At 30.9% G+C, this 18,278-nt stretch overlaps 2 protein-coding genes across 7 annotated transcripts; one reads left to right on the top strand and one right to left on the bottom strand.

The window, feature by feature from the left end:
• The first annotated feature begins 211 nt into the window (after nt 1–211).
• On the top strand, nt 212–4,171 carry LOC109857579 (exonuclease 1). 2 transcript variants are annotated; one of them, XR_002250519.1, is made up of 9 exons: nt 212–540; nt 690–809; nt 947–1,208; nt 1,274–1,489; nt 1,658–1,942; nt 2,065–3,135; nt 3,206–3,312; nt 3,444–3,549; nt 3,639–4,171. XR_002250519.1 is itself a non-coding variant. In XM_020434034.1 (8 exons), the coding sequence occupies exons 1-8, from the start codon at nt 380–382 to the stop codon at nt 3,460–3,462; spliced, it is 2,241 nt and encodes a 746-aa protein (XP_020289623.1). In that variant the 5' UTR covers nt 212–379; the 3' UTR covers nt 3,463–4,171. The 2 variants fall into 2 exon arrangements, 1 of the variants encoding a protein (XP_020289623.1); XM_020434034.1 differs by having other exon boundaries at nt 3,444–4,171.
• A 255-nt stretch (nt 4,172–4,426) lies between these two features.
• LOC109857580 (cytochrome P450 4C1-like) lies at nt 4,427–16,124 on the bottom strand. 5 transcript variants are annotated; one of them, XM_020434037.1, is made up of 12 exons: nt 15,664–16,124; nt 15,448–15,557; nt 15,148–15,238; nt 14,231–14,416; nt 13,918–14,011; nt 13,137–13,239; nt 12,919–13,024; nt 12,606–12,712; nt 5,408–5,476; nt 4,995–5,163; nt 4,672–4,851; nt 4,427–4,602 (listed from the first exon to the last, which is right to left on the bottom strand). In XM_020434037.1, exons 1-12 carry the CDS (start codon nt 15,815–15,817, stop codon nt 4,442–4,444), a joined length of 1,530 nt encoding a protein of 509 aa, XP_020289626.1. In that variant the 5' UTR covers nt 15,818–16,124; the 3' UTR covers nt 4,427–4,441. The 5 variants fall into 5 exon arrangements, with proteins under 5 accessions (XP_020289626.1, XP_020289625.1, XP_020289624.1 ...); XM_020434036.1 differs by lacking the exons at nt 12,606–12,712; nt 12,919–13,024 and adding exons at nt 5,563–5,669; nt 5,822–5,927; XM_020434035.1 differs by lacking the exons at nt 4,427–4,602; nt 4,672–4,851; nt 4,995–5,163; nt 5,408–5,476 and adding exons at nt 11,342–11,602; nt 11,671–11,850; nt 11,991–12,159; nt 12,397–12,465.
• Nucleotides 16,125–18,278: the final 2,154 nt, after the last annotated feature.

Here is an 18,278-nt window from a genome sequence, read left to right as displayed (position 1 = left end):
ACATGATGTGCGTCAGAAAGTAGGTAGCGTAGATACAAACCTTCTTCAGATAATGTTTTATCGACAAGAAAAGTGGTTACCATGTTTAAGAGATTTACTTTTACACGTCTAGATGGAGTACGACGAAGTTTCGAAACTCTGATGATTGGCCAAGAAATTCAGAAAGAAGTTTTGAGAAATTCCCTATCTCCTGACCAATCGGCACGTTCAGCACGATAAAAAAGATGTAAACAAAAATAAAATAATTCAAAAGTGGGTTAGGTGTTCGTAACCTCAAATATATTGAAAACTGGCGGCAACTCGTTGACAAGTAAAACGCACTTACATCAGATCATAGATGGAATTGTTTATGGAATAGAAAGCGGAATTAGTTGATATCATGGGTATTACCGGTTTGTTACCATTCTTAGAAAAGTCTTCTAGGAAAACAAACATCAAAGAATTTTCCGGCGGTACTGTTGCAATCGATTCTTATTGTTGGTTGCACAAAGGTGTGTTTTCTTGCGCCGAAAAGGTATTATTGGGACAAAAAACAGATGCGTAAGTAGCTTCTATATTTACATATATATATATATATATATATATAAATACATACAGTTATACATTTTTTTTTTATAAAAAATACTATACTAAACATTTTTGTTTTAAATATTAACAGTAATTGATAATTTTTTTCTTATATTATTTAGATTTGTTCTGTATTGTATGAAGTATATAAATATGCTGTTAAAATATCACATAAAACCAATCTTGGTATTTGACGGTCGACGATTGCCTGCCAAAGAACAGACAGAAATTAAGAGACGAGAGTATGTAAACGAAGACAAACTTTTTACTCATATATGTCTCACTTGTAGATATTAAGATTTAAATCACAAATAATGATAAGAAAATAATATGATAAAATGTATAATAAATGTTGTCCATTCTCCACTTACTGCTATAGAGCCAGACAAATGAATCGTCGAAAAGCAAGCGAGTTAATGCAAATGGGCCAAGTTACAGAAGGAAGAAACTTATTGAAAAGAGCTATAGATATCACTCATGAAATAGCACTGGAATTAATTAAACAATGTCAAAATGAAAACATTGACTGTATAGTAGCTCCTTATGAAGCTGATGCACAATTGGCATATTTAAATATCAGTGGTATAGCTGACGTTGTTATCACAGAAGACAGTGATTTGACATTATTTGGCTGTAAAAAGGTGCTTCGCGCTGTCACTAAGATTAATTCTACCTTTGAATTTTTTTTCATACATTTTTGTTGCAGATATTTTTTAAAATGGATTTTAACGGATACGGAGTTTTAATTGAGCAAGATCGATTGCATTTGGCACTAGACTTGCGACCTGAACAATTTAGTATGGATAAGTTTCGTTACATCTGTATTTTGTCTGGTTGCGATTATCTGTCCTCTCTGCCTGGTATCGGTTTGGGAAAAGCAAAAAAGTTTATCATAAGAAATACAGATACAGATATCCATAAAGTTAGTATCATTTCTGTGACGTTGCTGTGTCACTTAGTTAAGATAAAATAGACAGCTTAACAAGGTTTTGATACAAATACGAAGAAGAATCTGATAACATAAGACACTTTTATGACTTAAATAGGTTTTTTTATTTGAATTTACTTAATGATTAATATAATTGTTAAGGCATTGACGCGTATGGGATCGGTGTTGAATATGAAGTCACTGGTTGTGACACAAGAGTACAGAGATGCATTTATATTAGCTGACATAACGTTCAAGCATCAATTAGTGTTCTGTCCGTTACAAAGAAAGCAAGTGCGATTAAATCCTCCTACACCTGAGATTACAAAAGATCAATTGCGATATGCTGGTAAAGAGTTAGATGCGGATCTTGCTTTCCAACTAGCTCTTGGCAATTGTGATCCAGCCACTTTAAAGATGGTTCACAATTTTAATCCAGATAAAATTGTAAGTAAGTGGATTAACTGTCATTAAATTACAAATTACGGGTTTTATAAGTTGTCTTAAGCTTTATGTGAAGTAAGTCGACAGAGATGGAAAAATACTCACTATATTTTATATTGCTGTAGGAAAGAAAAAGAAAACGAAACGAGGAAACAAAACCATCAGTGATTTACACTAGCATCTGGTCAAGCAAATATGAATTGAAAACAAAAATTCATATCACACCGTCTAAAAATACAGAAAACTACTCGATTATTGCTAGAAAAGAGTATAACAATATTCCGAAAAATAAACACGTTACATCAAAATTGCGCGATATTTCGACCGTGCAATGTAATCAATTTTCGGAATATCAGAATTTAAACAAAAATGATATTTTGGATGTATATAATTCAACTCAAGATGACAAACTGATTTCCAGTTCGAACGAAAACTCAGAAGAAAGTTTAGGTTTAGAAAATACATCACCAGACTTGTTTAGACGAAGAAATCCGTTTGTTAAACATGTATCCGAACTCACAACATCACCGGGAGAGAACTTACTCTTAGAAAATACATCGCCGGAATTATTCAGACAAAAAAATCCATTTGTTAAACATGTGACCGAACTTACAACGTCGCCAAGTATCTTGTCCGATGACAATTGTCGAAGAAGAGGGAGAAATTTGATGCGCATGAGACGGACTATTGTAGATGAAAATACTGTAGTGGAAAGCAAATATTTCTCGAAACAAAATAATGAAAATCACGACTTGGAAAATGAAAAAATTGAAAAAGACAGTTTGAAAAATATAAAATGTAATCTAATTTCCAAGATAGACATTGAGGTACAGAGCAGCAAACCAAGTTCGGAACAAACAGAAATATCATCTATAACGAGCCATGTAGAAAATGTGAATCTGAAAGAAGATATCAACAAAGTTCTTCCTAATCAAGATAAATATTTGAGCACCACTTGTGAAAATACTTTTGAGAAATTGCATTCTACAAATGACAGAAATTACAATTCGGATAATACAGCAAATTATAATGTAGCAACAGCAAATGATAATGTGAAAGCCGATGATGAGCTACTTAATTATTATGAAAATATAAACAGTTTACGTGACAATTTCTCTCATTGGTCAAGTACTAATATTTGTCAAACTCCGCCACGTACAACTGAAGTTTTTAGGGAACGAACTCCAGCGAATTCGGTAAATATAGAAATATCCATTATCCGAAGAATTCTAAGTGAATCCTTATATAACGTGGATTTTATTTCAGATACGAGATAATTCGGCAATAAAACGAAAACAAGTGCGTCGAAGTAAACAATCGCCAACGGTTTCTCGACAACAAAGTTTATTGAGCATGTATGGATTTCAAAAAAAGTAATAATTTTAATTATAAATATATAAATTTTTGTATAGTTTTGGATAGTTTAGTTTTTTTTATATTTGTATCTCATGTATATAAATTACAGCAGACAAAATTAAATTATACATTTGTAATTTTTTCACAGATCGAATATCAAACATTGATTTTAAGGATTTATCAAGTTTGAAATATTTACGATCTTGTGTGAACATTTAAAACGTGTTCTTTAGCATTTTTGTGTGACAAATACGGTAAAACCTTTTTCAGTTTTTATATGCTTTTTCTACTATTCTCTCGTTAGTGCGCATTTAATTGTAATTTGTATGATTATGTAAACAAGCACAAGACAAAATTGTAGACAAATCGTGCCGTTTAGTGCAAATAATTTAGATTCTGTGCATACTTGCATAGTCACGTGGTACAAAATACTGCCAGTGTTTTGAGACACCTTATAAAATAAGACTGTAAATATGTAGGTAAGTGTTGACACATATAATGTTACTTAAATTTTTTATAAAATAAAAGTTCGAGTAGAATTCGGATATGATATTCAAATAAATATAATAATTGACTAATAATTGCAAACAACTGATATTTTTTTGTGATATGTAATATTTTTTTTTTCGAATTGTATACAAGTGAACGCTGCAGAGAAAACTTCTGAACTCCGTCTTTCTGTATTGTTCTATATAATCGTAATTATATGCTTATTGGTGTACGTGTGACTCATAAGGTAAACTGATTCTTGCAATCTTTATTTACAATCAAAATCTCACCTTGTTTTTGAAATAAGACAGAGAAGTTATATGTGACATACAATAAATGTACACACTATGTTAAAACCATTGTGAATAAAGTATGTTATCAATTTAATTAGATGTACAAAGTCCTTAGCTTTCAGTTTTACATCGATCGGAGTACCACTAAATCCTAATATCTTTTCGTCTTCCGCGAACTGTTGTTTATCGTCTTAGAACTGTTTACTAATCTATTTTATATCTAGTTATACATATATATTTTTACTTATTTATTTTATATCTAGTTATTATGTATATATAAAATTTATGCACTTATATAAAAAATTTTTAATAACTGCTTATAACCAAGTATTCGAGTTGCCTCTTTTCTTTAGTTTTCTGATATTTATTTGATCGGCACGAATTTTACACGAACCGGATGAGCAGGACGAAGTATCAAATCAATCTTAATCTTAAGATTCTTCAAGTAATCAACAGGTTCCAAGTAAAAGTGATGCACCAGAGGTGCGACAATAGCCTTCATTTCGTACATAGCGAACCGTTGACCTGCAGCACGCGCAACGAATCAGAAAAAATGTTTTCTCGTCAGAAAAACAAACAAATTACGCTAGTTACCTATGCAATTCCGTGGTCCCGCACTGAACGGTAGGTAGCAGTAAGGATGGCGATTTTGCATTTGCTCAGGCAAAAATCGATCCGGATCGAATACTTCCGGGTTCGGCCAGAAGTTAGCATCTCTGTGGACGCCATAGATATTAAGGTGCAAAATCGTGTCAACTGGAATCGTATACGACTCTATATAAGACAAAAAAAAATATATATATATGTGTGTGTGTGTATGTACACGTGTGCACAATACAGTGATATGCAACGTACCGTAATCTATGACTTAAGTAATAACATATTACAAACCCGTATACTCTATCACTAATACGTACGACATTGTATCTCTTCTGTATTACGGCGCGATATGAAATGTACACTGGGATACAATCGCATCACTTCTTTTAAGCATCTTTCTAAATACGGTAGCTTTTGTAAGGACGCCATAGTTAATTTGCCTTCAGTTTCTTTCATCACATCAACAACTTCAGTCCTGACACGATCCTATATATTATTAAAAGTTGTGTTATTTTGCTGATTTAATTATAAACGTTTTGTATGAAGGTTCGGAGGTTTCTTGAGAATATCATCTTTATTTTCTTCTAAAAAATATATTCTTTTACTAAGTTTGTTAAACGTATATATAAAGAAAGATATGTCACAAATAAATAGCAATCTGAATAAAATAAACTGTCTTCATTGATGTTGTTCACATTTCGCGCAGTTTTATTTATATATCACAAAGTACCTGAACATCCTTGTGCTCAGCTAGTAAGAGTAAAGCAAAACACACACCCATTGCCGTAGTATCGTGACCCTGTAATTACAGTATCTATTTTTCAGTAATTACATGTATCTGAACACTATAAAAACAACTTAGGCGCATACTACACGTATACATGCCTCGAACATGAAGGTGTCGACTTCCTCTCTAATGTCCAAATCGGTTATATTATTTTCACGAGATGCCGCTATTAGAAGATCCAACATAGCGAGTCGCTTTTTACGAACTAAGTTAAAAAATATGTACAGTTGCATCACGCTCCTAATTTTATAGGTTTTTGTATACATTTTATTTTATTTTATGCAAATATCGGTAAAATTGAATTTTTTATATTTGTATCAGATCTCAACAACAATAATATTTGATTGTTTTACGTACTTCCGATCACTTCTACATCATCTATTTCTGTCGATATACCAGTTTCAATGTTTTTTAAATATTGGTTCTGTGTGCGTTCGTGATATAGTTTCCTTTCTTTAATGACCTATATATATGAATAGAAAAAATACATTTTTTTATATTGTTGAGGTTTTGTTATACATGCATTTATAATCATGAGTATTGCAAATTACGTTATAAAGCAAAGGTATTTTACATACTTTTTCAGTAAATCCATGTAATATTTTCAACGCTTTAGCTTGCTTTCTACCTGTTGGAGATAATGCGAACACCCATGCGAAATACAGCCAAGGAGAGCATATTCTGCGCGTTATAATCACTTTAAATTTATAGATATTCTAATATAATATATATATAGATTGCTTGTAAAGAAATTATATTTGTTCTAGTTTAAAATAGAAGAAAGAACACTTACCTTGGAATTTTAGTATGAAGCCTTATTGTAAAAAATACTATACATATAGATATTATATATATATATATAACATATACTACAGAAATGTACATGCGTCAATTACCTTTCTACAACAAAGCGACCCATATCTTCTACTGCTTTTCGATATTGTCCCTGGAACGCGTCACAACTACGCAAAGAAATACCCATGGCGGTTTCTAAAAGTACATTTAGCACAGCTGTATCATACTAAACACTTTGCATAGAGATTTCGAACGTTACATAGTGACCTTTATTTATACATATTTATTGTGTCATCATGTATAATATAGTAACACCGATATGTTACCTTCGAATAATAAATTCTCTTTTGAGTATGATTGTTTGTAAAATTAGATATTCTTACATATACAGATATGACAGAAAATATGATAATTTACCGCATATTGCATTTAGTGTGTGCTCGCTAAGAAATGGGACTAAATCTTTTATAACTGTTCCTTCACATTCTTTCAGAGATGTTATCATATGGTTGCTCTCTTCGACAAAAACGTCAACGAATTGTTGCAGTATATTAAAATGAAATGCTGGCGTTAATATTTTTCTTCGACTGTACCATTTGGTCCCTTAAAAAAACAAGATCATATATAATAAGACAGTAAAAAATACGTCCGGAACATATTGTACTCATATTATTTGTAGTATAAATATAGTTGTAAATTGTTACATTAATTTGGTTGGGCTATGGTCAATAATATAATATATCAATTTATAATATTTAATTACGATATTAATAAAACTTATAGCTATGGTAATGTCGGTATATATTACCTTTGCTAGTAAGAAGTCCATCGTTAAGCCACGGACGTAACATGTCGTATAGTATATTTTTGTCGAGATGTTTTGTACTGCTTAAGACTTTCTGAAATTACAGAAATTAAGAGAAACTATATTAAACCTATTATGTTTTTCTAAGTTTAATGTTAAAACACAAATAATTTTTTTTTAAATATTTTATTTCATAAATATATTGTCGAGTATGAGTAATTGTATTCTTTTTAATACTAAATGATAACACTAATTCTTAAGTGAAATCGACAGATTGACAGTGTACAATCGCGGAAAAATATATTTCTGCTATTTTAATACCTCTAGATCGTCTGGATGACGAATGGATACACTATGCATAAAACCTAACCAGCATTTTGCAACAGGATAATAATTGTTCGTGTAATAACGTACAAGATGCCATGCTTCCTCTGAAAAATGTACTAAATGTAGTAGATAATACTTCGGTACAAGTGCACCGTATAAAAAATGTAGGTTATTTCTTTTTAACAAATTGTGTAAAAAGAAGCACATTATACTTGCCTTGTGAACCGTGAGCTAAAAGTACTGAGCCAAAAACTGGAATACGAGGTGGACCTGGTATAAGATCGATAAGTCGCCCAGTTCTTGTACGGTGTACATAAAAATCATACAGTAGTATAAAAACAGTCGACCAAAATATTATTGTTATGATCATGTTTTGTAGTATAAAAAGAGTTTTGTTTTGATTTGAGTAGATTTGAAGTACTTCAAAGTTGTGAACGTTTTGAATTATGGTAACTTTTCTTTCTCTTCAGTCTGCTTGACGTTTGGTTTGAAAATGGTGATTTTAATATAAAGCACTGTCAGAGTTGCGCATGAACTTCTTGACGTACATTACAAGTTACAACAAATATTTATACACTCAAAAGTCGTTTTTGGAATAAAACGTAAAATCACTATATTATCTGACTGCACGTGATTAGAGAGAAGTTTAGATAGATACTGCAAGTATTATGCCAATATATATACTTTTATTTCTCTCCCTTCTTTTCTCTTTATCGGTTAGACGGCAGTAAGAAACTTTGAACGGAGCCTTGACAAGTTATGTACTCCAAAATTTTTAAGTTTATATAAAACAAGAAAAATAGTTTTATAAGACTTATAAATACTACAGACAATGGCAGAAAGAGGTTTTTGTAATTACTTTTTCACTTATTTGTGTAAGTATTGTTTGACGTAAAGTAATATAAATGAAAAGCGATCAAGCTTTGTCAGAAAACTTATAATTAATCATTACAATAATTAAAACAATCACAAACACTAGCTATGCACATAGGGTAAAGGTGCCTTCTGAGATAGTCGCCTAATACGAGATAGCAAGCTAGTTTATGTAAATGGCTACAATTTTATAACTAGATATTTTTAATACTTCATGAACACAAAAACATCAAATTTTTTGTTAATGTCGTTTACTGCCGAAGGTGACGTGATGTCTGCGAAGGAGTTATCGCTTACGCGCAGAGAAGAAAAATAATCATTATCACTTTAAAACATTTTTAACACTTTTATAAAATAATATAAAGGAAAAGCGATCAAGGTTTGTCAGAGAATTGATAATTAATCATCAACAGAATCATAAATAGTAGCTATGTACATACATGTTACATTTTGACATCTTACTGATATGATGAGTAGAGATAATCTTTGTTTCCTGAATAAATCTGAATTTCATTAATATTTTTATCAAGTTGATTGTGATTTTTCCATAAAAGTGTCATAATATTCGAGGGTTTTTTGTGTTTTTAATGAATGCCGTTTCGGTTATTTATTTGCTTTATCTGTTCGAATGACTATAATAAGCGTAATATCACAGTTTTATTATTCAATGTACTCTATTCCGTCATCTTGTTATTCTTGTTATGATATTTTGGACTATTAAATATCGATAATAGCAAAAAGGATTTTTAACTGTAAATGTTGCATCAGCTAGATTATATATACATATATAATGTATATATATAATATGTATATGTATATATAATATATACATATGTATATATGTATATATATACATATGTATATATATGTATATAATGTATATATATACATATATACATATACATATGTATATACTATATACATTATATATATATAATTCGTCTAGAATTTCATTTAAAAAAAAACACTTCTACATCAAAAGAATTTGACACATTATGTGATGATAATGTTGTAAATCACGAAAAGTGCAAAAATTGATATAAAAAGTTTTGCGGTAAAGATTAGATTTTGAAAAATCAGCCATGTCCTGAACAAACTTTCCCGAACTAGTTTAAATTGAGCTAGCTGCAAACATTATTACCTATAAAACTTGCACAAAAAAAGGAAATCGGAATGACACATGTAATTAAATCAATTTGTTGAACCAACTTTTAAATAAGTTTAAAACAAACAAATCTTTATAAAATATTTTATGTTCTGCACGTGTATGCGGTACTTTTTAAAGACGCCTTGAAACAAAGTTCTTTATATATGGACAATTTTCACTTTCATTATGTGTCCGTAAATAACTGTCTAGGCAATCAGCTGATACGTTAATATAAAATCAGGTTTTGACCCGTTGACGTTAGTTTATGACGTAATATTAACGGTAATGACGACGTGAGTTTGTCTCGTCAAAAATAACGTCAGGTTAGTGACCATTTTTTACGTCATTAATCTGACGTAACGTGATTAACGTGACATCCCACACAGCAAGTAATATTATCACAATATCACAGAGTAATATTGTTTTTCTAATGCAATATTGCACTTTAATATAATAGAAATATTATCGTAATATTAATGTAATATCACAATATTATTAAAATGTTTGCCGAAATGAATCACAGTAATATTACGATAATATGTAAAAAAAAACTAGCACTTTGTAAGAGGGAAATTAATTCGAGATTTTATTCGAATTAATCTTTGGAAGCCTGATTCAGTTTGTCGATCAATTAATTAACTTGATGAAAGGTACTGAATCCGGAAAACTTCTTGAAGAGATGATAAGATTTGAAACTCGAGACACTTCCATATTCGCAGCCACTGCACTCAGTCCGCAAATCTACTTGTTCCTTACTAAAATGTAATTCTTTTCTCTACTTATTCTCAAGCTACTCTACACATTTCAGTTATTATTTATCTAAATTATTCTTTTATTAAAAATATTGTAGTGCAATGTATCTGCATCATTGAGTAAAACTGATTCTTTTAGTATTAGTATTATTATTAAATATAATTTAAAATACATTTTTACAACGCGAACAAATTTGTTGTTAACATATACTAATTATTAAAGTTACTTTTTAATAAATATATTGCAAATGATATAGAAAAATATGTATACACATTTATATGTATCAATTTTAGTATATATAATTATTATATAGTAGTTTAGTATATATAATTATTATATAGTAAAAATGTTACGCACACAAACTGTTTTTTGTTGATATAATACATTTTGAAAACAAAGCATTTATGTTTTAAACAAAAATTTTTATGGTTTTACAACAACGTAGCAAAAATGATGTGTCATATTATATATAAGATACAATGCGATGTATGCAACGTGCTAAATAGTAAATAATATTAAATGACCCCATAAACAATCACAGCTTCCAGTAATATGTCAGAAACGTTGCAAGTTGCAATATAATATTGCAGATATGTTTTAGAGACATACAATATCAATATTTCGTCGAAATGTTCCAGCAATGTTGTAGAAATGTATATTAAATAATAATATTATAACAAATTCTCAGGATATTGTTTAATCAGGATTAAGCTTAAGCTTCAATCACTCCTTCCTGGAGAATATCCTCTTGGTTTAACTGCATGTAGTTTAAATGTATTTTACAATGTTTATGAAAAATTAAACATTAAAAACTTTGCGAATGCATCAACGATTTCAGTAACGTTTTCTGAATGTTTCTTATACGTTACTACAAAAAGTCGAATCGCAATTTAAATTTCGACGTTCTCGCTACGTTACTACGACGTTTTAAAGACTTTTAACGAAACGTTGCTAAGTTTCAGAAAACTCGTTGCGGAAACATTTGTGCTATGTGAGTAGTTACATCATGTATGACGTATAAGTGTGACGTATATACTGACGTCAATGTTATGACGTTCAGAATAACGTCAGATTTAGGTCATACTAACCAATTGGTAGCAAAAGTCACGTATATTTGCGTCATTACAACGTCAGCTGGTTGCTTGGGTATGTGTGGGTAATAATATATTTTTTATAAAATATTTTTTTATATATTTCACCTATACATACAATCTTTAATATATAACAGTTTATAACCAAAAAAACAAGTTGTCCCATGTCTTTAGTTGTCTTGATATTTATTTGACCGGCACAAATTTTACACGAACCGGATGAGCAGGACGAAGTGTCAAATCAATCTTTATCTTAAGATTCTTCAAGTAATCAACAGGTTCCAAGTAAAAGTGATGCACCAGAGGTGCGACAATAGCCTTCATTTCGTACATAGCAAACCGTTGACCTGCCGAACGCGCAACAAATCAGAACAAATTTTTTTTGTCAGACAAACAAACAAATTACGCTATTTACCTATGCAATTCCGTGATCCCGCACTAAACGGTAAGTAGCAATAAGAATGGCGATTTTGCATTCGGTCAGGCAAAAATCGATCGGGATCGAATACGTCCGGGTTCGGCCAGAAGTTAGCATCTCTGTGGACGCCATAGATATTAAGGTGCAAAATTGTGTTAGCTGGAACTGTATACGACTCTATAAAAGACAAAAAAATTATATATATATATGTATGTGTGTACACGTGTGCACAATACAGTGATATGCAACGTATCGTAATCTATGTAACTTAAGTAATAACATATTACAAATCCGTATACTCTATCACTAATACGTACGAAATTGTATATCTTCTGCAGTAACGCGCGATATGAAATGCACACTGGGATACAGTCGCAGCGCTTCTTTCAAACATCTCTCTAAATATGGTAGGTTTTGTAAAGATGCCATAGTCAATTTTCCTTCATTCTCATTCATCACATCATTAACTTCAGTTCTAACACGATCCTATATATTATTGAACGTTATGTTATTCTGGTGCTTGTAATTATATAAATAACATTTATATATATAAATATAATGATAATATCATCTGTATTTACTTGAAAAAGATATATACTCTGACTAATTTTGTTTAGAATTAAATATAGAGAAAAATATGTAACAACAAAAATAGTTTCAAAAAGAACCGATTTAAATAAAGAAAGACGTTATCGATTCTTTATCATATTTATCACAAAGTACCTGAATCTCTTTGTGCTCAGCTAGTAATAGCAAAGTAAAGCACATACTCATTGCCGTAGTATCGTGACCCTGTAATTATACACACCCACATCCATTTCTCGTTAAATGTTAGTATTTTTACATCTTCGAATATACTATAGAAAAAAAAAGATGTATATATGTTAAGTATATTTAATAGATATAAATATATAAACTACACATATACATGCCTCAAACATAAAAGTGTCGACTTCTTCTCTTATATCCAAATCGGTTATATGATTTTCTCGAGATGCCGCTATTAAAAGATCCAACATAGCGAGTCGCTTTTTGTGAACTAAGGTAAAAAATGTGTATAGTTGCTTTTAATTGTACATTGGTTTGTAAAAAATTTGATGTAAATCAAATTATAAACTAAACCATAGAAGCTACAAAGCACCAATAGATAATATTTATTGAATATCATCTCATTAAAGTATCGTTAAATTCTCATTTTTTGTATTCGTATCAAATCTCAACAGCAATAATATTTGATTGTCTTACTTTCGATCACTTCTAAATCATCTACTTTTGTCGATGTAGTACTTCCTAAGTTTTTTAAATATCGGTCTTCTGTGTGTTCGTGATAAAGTTTTTTTTCTTTAATGACCTATGTAAATAAAAAAAGTATTTTTTTAATATTCTTTACTTTTTGTTATATTTGCATATATATAATTTAGCATATTGAAAATTAAATTAATCAGCAAAAGCATTTGACACACTTTTTCAGTAAATCCATGTAATATCTTCAACGCTTTAGCTTGCTGTCTACCTGTTGGAGATAATGCGAACGACCACTCAGGATACAGCCAAGGAGATTGTATTCTGCACATCATAATCACTTAAAATCTATAGACATTCTAATTTAATATATGGAACGTTTATAAAAAAAATTATGTTTGGTCTAGTTTAATTTAAGAGAAAGGATAAGTAACTTGGAATCTTAGTATGAAGTCGTTTTTTAAATTGTACGACACACACACATACAGGGTATCCGACAATTAATGTAAAATCTCTCGTAGGCAAGTAGAAGATGTAAAACTGAGTCGAAAAATTGACGCATATACATTTTTATAATATACGTTATATACATATACAGGGTGTCCGACAATTAGTGTAAAATCTCTCGTTGGCAAGTAGAGGAAATAAAACTGAGTCGAAAAGTCTTGAACCATTTTTTTCTATTACATATAATAAAGGAGTAATTATTGAATAAATCAAGCCAATCAGAGCCGACTTTTAGCAGAACGTACGTCAGTGAACCACGCGCCTGGTGTGCGTGAGCGCGCGGCTCACTGACGTGCGTTCTGCTAAAAGTCGGCTCTGATTGGCTTGATTTATTCAATAATTACTCCTTTATTATATGTAATAGAAAAAAATGGTTCAAGACTTTTCGACTCAGTTTTATTTCCTCTACTTGCCAACGAGAGATTTTACACTAATTGTCGGACACCCTGTATATGTATATAACGTATATTATAAAAATGTATATGCGTCAATTACCTGTATACAATAAAGTTACCCATATCTTCTATTGATTTTCGATACTGTTCCTGAAACGTGTCACAACTGCGCAAAGAAATACCCATGGCGGTTTCTAAAAGTACATTTAGCACAGTTTTATCATATTAAACACTTTGCATAGAGATTTCGAACGTTACATATATTCTTTTATCGCATATTTATTGTGTCATCATGTATAATATAGTAACACCGATGTGTTATCTTCGAATAATAAATTCTGTATTGAGTATGATTGTTCGTAAAAGTAAATATTCTTACACACACAGATATGACAGAAAATATGATAGTTTACCGCATATTGCATTTAGTGTGTGCTCGCTAAGAAATGGGACTAAATCTTTTATAACTGTTCCTTCACATTCTTTCAGAGATGTTATCATATGGTTACCCTCTTCGATCAAAACGTCAATAAATTGCCGCAATATTGTAAAATGAAATGTTGGCGTTAGCAATTTTCGACGAGTATGCCATTTGCTCCCTGAAGAAAGAACAAAATGATATAATTCAGGTTAAAAGATACGTTTGAATGATAAAAATTTTGAGATCACGTTTTTATACCCTAATAGGCAAATTGTGAAAATATTGCACAAAAAAGGCATTATGAATAACGACGATCCTGCAATGATTGCACTAAGATGATTCGCCATGACGCAACAGTTTTGTCAAAAAAAAATTGTGTAAATAATAGGTGTCAAAAATTGCGAGAAAGTCGTTATGCATTTCCGTAAGTATATACATGAATTAAGTTGATTTCTTCATATGCAATTATATTTTTATTATATTTTAACCATCACATAGCTGAAAGTTTTGTGTCACTTATTGGACAATTCTTTTTTGAAATTGATTTTGCAAATATACTTCTAAGATGATTTGCTATATCGTTATTCTTTTGCCAAAATAGTATTTGGAAAGTAATTTTGCAAACAATTACAAATATTTTATAAAAGATCAATATTTTTACATCTATTTCCTAAAATATATCTGTATAATTGCAAATTACAATTTTAGTGCAAGATTTTGTCACATAATTTTGTAAAATGTTTTCTTATCAGGGATGTACATGGTTTTGTGAATTCTATTTATAACATAAACAGTTGCAAAGTTTTATATTAAGTCGGTTGTTTTACATAAAATAAAATAATTGATCATAATATATTAGTGATTACGAAATTATTATCAACTACAGCTATGGTGATGTTGTTATATTACCATTGCTGGTGAGAAGACCGTCGTTAAGCCATGGACGTAATGCATCGTATATTCTACTTTTCTCGAAGTGTTTCGTGCTGCTTAAAACTTTCTGAAATTGCAAGAGGTACGATAGTGAAAATAAGTTCTTCTGCTATCTAATTTCAGCACATAATGATTTTATAAAATATGTCATATATGTATTCTAGATTTTGAGTAATCTTGTCTTCCGAATAATAGATGATAACAGTAATTGCTTAGTTCATTTTAGATTGCCAATGTACGTTCGCGAAGAAGTACACCTGTCTTATATTTTAGTACCTCTAGATCGTCTGGATGACGAATAGATACAGCATAAGTAAAACCCAACCAGATTTTTGCAATAGGATATTTACAGTCCGTGTAAAAACGTATAAGATGCCATGCATCCTCTGAAAAATGTACTAAATGTAGTAGATAATACTTCGGTAAAAGTGCACCGTATAAAAAATGTAGGTTACTTCTTTTTAACAAATTGTGTAAACACATTATATTTGCCTTGTGAAACTTGACCAAAATGTGCCGAGCCGAGAACTGGAATACTAGGTGGACCTGGTATAAGATCGATAAGTCGCCCATTTCTTGTATGGTGTAAATAAAAATCATACATTATTGTAAAAACAATCAAAAATAATATTATTGTTTCGATCATGTTTTGTAGTATAACAAGAGTTTTGTTTTGATTTGAGTAGATTTGAAGTACTTCAAAGTTTGTTTTAGTTGTAGTTTTGTTTTTGGTTTTTCGAGAACGTTTCGAATTATGGTAACTTTTCTTTCTTTTCAGTCTGCTTGATCTTTGTTTTAAAAATGGTGATTTTAATATAAAGCACTGAAGGTCAGTTACGCATGACCTTTTTGACGAACATTACAAGGTACAACAAATGTTTATACACTCAAACGTCGGGTTTAGAACAAAACGTAAAACCACTATATTATCTGACTACACTTTATCAAAGAGAAGTTAGATTGATACTGCAAATACTATGCCAGTATATATATATATATATATATATATATATATGCCAGTCCATTCTCTCTTTTCTTTTCTCTTTATCAGGTAGACGACAGAAAGAAACTTTGACCGGAGATAAGATATGTACTCCCAGTGGCGTAGTAAGAAAAGACAGCGCCCGAAGCGGTCTTTCTCCCTCGTGCCTTCTTTATTAGATTATTCTGATAATGATCACTTAAATAACTAACAAACTGTTCTCTTAATTTAGTACTTAACATCTTTTTATTTTACACTTTTACTTTTTTTATAATCAATTTTATAGTCAATTCACATAAAAAATTAAACAATAAAGTTTAAATTTTAAATAAAACTTTTAATAACCTTTAAACTTGAATAAACTTTAATAAACTTAAAACTTTTAATCAACTAAATTTTAATTTTGCAGAGTAAAGCCGCCGCGATTCTGCACGGGTAGACATGGTAGAAGAGTGACTTATGTGTGCGTGAAAGTACGTGTGAAGGGGAAAGCGGATTTATAGCGAGAGACTAAACGAATCTATAGCGAGAGTTTACTGTATATAAGTGTGAGCACGTGTGCACTTTTATGGACAGAATTCAGACAGAACTCACGCTGTTTTAATACTTTCTGTTGAAAGATCCAAGAAAAACTAAAGATCTGCGGGTTAATAAACGCAGAAAAAAAAGAAATGATATCTCGATCGTAAAACATTTGGCTATATGTTCGCACAGTTGTCTGTGTTGGAGACTGAGAAAAGTGTGAACGACTTGTCTGTTTTTGCGCTACTCGATTGTTTCGAAAAAGGAAAGATATGCTGAACCGACAACGAACATTCAACTCAATTGTCACTCAAACGCTACGCTGTCTAGTAAATTTTTTAAATTAAATAACGCTCGAGCTTCAAGCAATAAAAATGCGTTTACATATTGCTCCATTGCGCCTTTGTTAAGACGGCGCCCGGGACGGACCCTCTTACTACGCCACTGTGTACTCCACGATGGTTAAGTTAATATAAAAAAAAAAAATACAGTTTATAAGACTTATAAAAATTACGGATAATGGCAGAAAGAGTTTTTTGTGATTACTTCTTTACTTCTTTGTGTAATTATAATTTGACGTAAAGTAATATAAATGAAACGCGGTCAAGGTTTGTCAGAGAACTGATAATGAATCATCAACACAATCACAAATAGTAACTGTGTACATACATGTTACATTTTGACATCTTACTGTATACATTTATGATAGTAGAGATGATCTCTGTTTCCTGAATAAATCCGAGTGTCATATGTTTTTATGAAGTTGTTTGTGATTTTTCTATACAAGTTTCATAATAGTAGAGAACTGTTTGAATTTTTAATGTGAATGCCGTTTCGATTATTTATCTCTCAGATAAACAAGACTGAATGAGCATAGTTTGCAAAGTCTGCAATAATACATTATGCAAGTAAAATGCAGACTTTGCAATAATACATTATGCAAGAATACACAAATATAATCTGTTATCTGTTTGTCAACTAGTGTTGACAAAAAACAGAAAACACAGAAAATATAAATGTGTCATACCGTGATGCAAATATTATTGTATCAATCAAGCAAAACTTGCTCAAAAAATGTAGCAGATTTGAAGCATAACGCGCTATTGTCATTTCATCCTTCATTAATTTCTATATTTTTGCTGTGTTGTTTTATTTACATATCGTGACTATGTACTTCACTCACTATGATGACATAGCTGAGTGGAATTTGCTCCACAGTGCTGATCACAACTGCGTGCATACTGCTGGCATACTGCTATCATTTGGCTATTGGGGCTGCTTTATCTGTTCGAATGACTGTAATAAGCGTAGTGTCATAATTTTATTATTCACTGTGCTCTATTCTGTCATTTTGTTATTCTTGTTATGGTAGTGGACTATTAAATAATAGGAATAGCAAAAAGTTTTTCTTAGCTTTAAATTTTGCATTAGCTAGAACATTGTTACGTCCTGGGGACTCCACGGGCCCCTTTTTCTTGCAACGTGACGCGCCGACATACAATAAATTCCTTTTTTTTCTCAATAAATAACACGAACGGACTCGGACTTCGACGCGATAGACGCGCAAATAGAAATCGTGTCGACGCCCGAAAACAATAAACCG

Source organism: Pseudomyrmex gracilis, unplaced genomic scaffold, assembly GCF_002006095.1.
Source record: "Pseudomyrmex gracilis isolate BER0280 unplaced genomic scaffold, ASM200609v1 scaffold_164, whole genome shotgun sequence".
NCBI classification, from domain to species: domain Eukaryota; kingdom Metazoa; phylum Arthropoda; class Insecta; order Hymenoptera; family Formicidae; genus Pseudomyrmex; species Pseudomyrmex gracilis.
This window is presented reverse-complemented; position numbering and strand designations above follow the sequence as displayed.

Coding starts and splice junctions, on each gene's coding strand:
- LOC109857580 (XM_020434037.1), bottom strand. CDS start 15,817: ATGATCGAAACAATAATATTATTTTTGATTGTTTTTACAATAATGTAT. Junction 14,417..15,147: donor CGGTCTTCTCACCAGCAATG/GTAATATAACAA, acceptor TTCTTTCTTCAG/GGAGCAAATGGCATACTCGT. Junction 12,713..12,918: donor TGATTTAGAAGTGATCGAAA/GTAAGACAATCA, acceptor TTTTTACCTTAG/TTCACAAAAAGCGACTCGCT.
- LOC109857579 (XM_020434034.1), top strand. CDS start 380: ATGGGTATTACCGGTTTGTTACCATTCTTAGAAAAGTCTTCTAGGAAA. Junction 1,490..1,657: donor CAGATACAGATATCCATAAA/GTTAGTATCATT, acceptor ATAATTGTTAAG/GCATTGACGCGTATGGGATC. Junction 1,943..2,064: donor ATTTTAATCCAGATAAAATT/GTAAGTAAGTGG, acceptor ATATTGCTGTAG/GAAAGAAAAAGAAAACGAAA.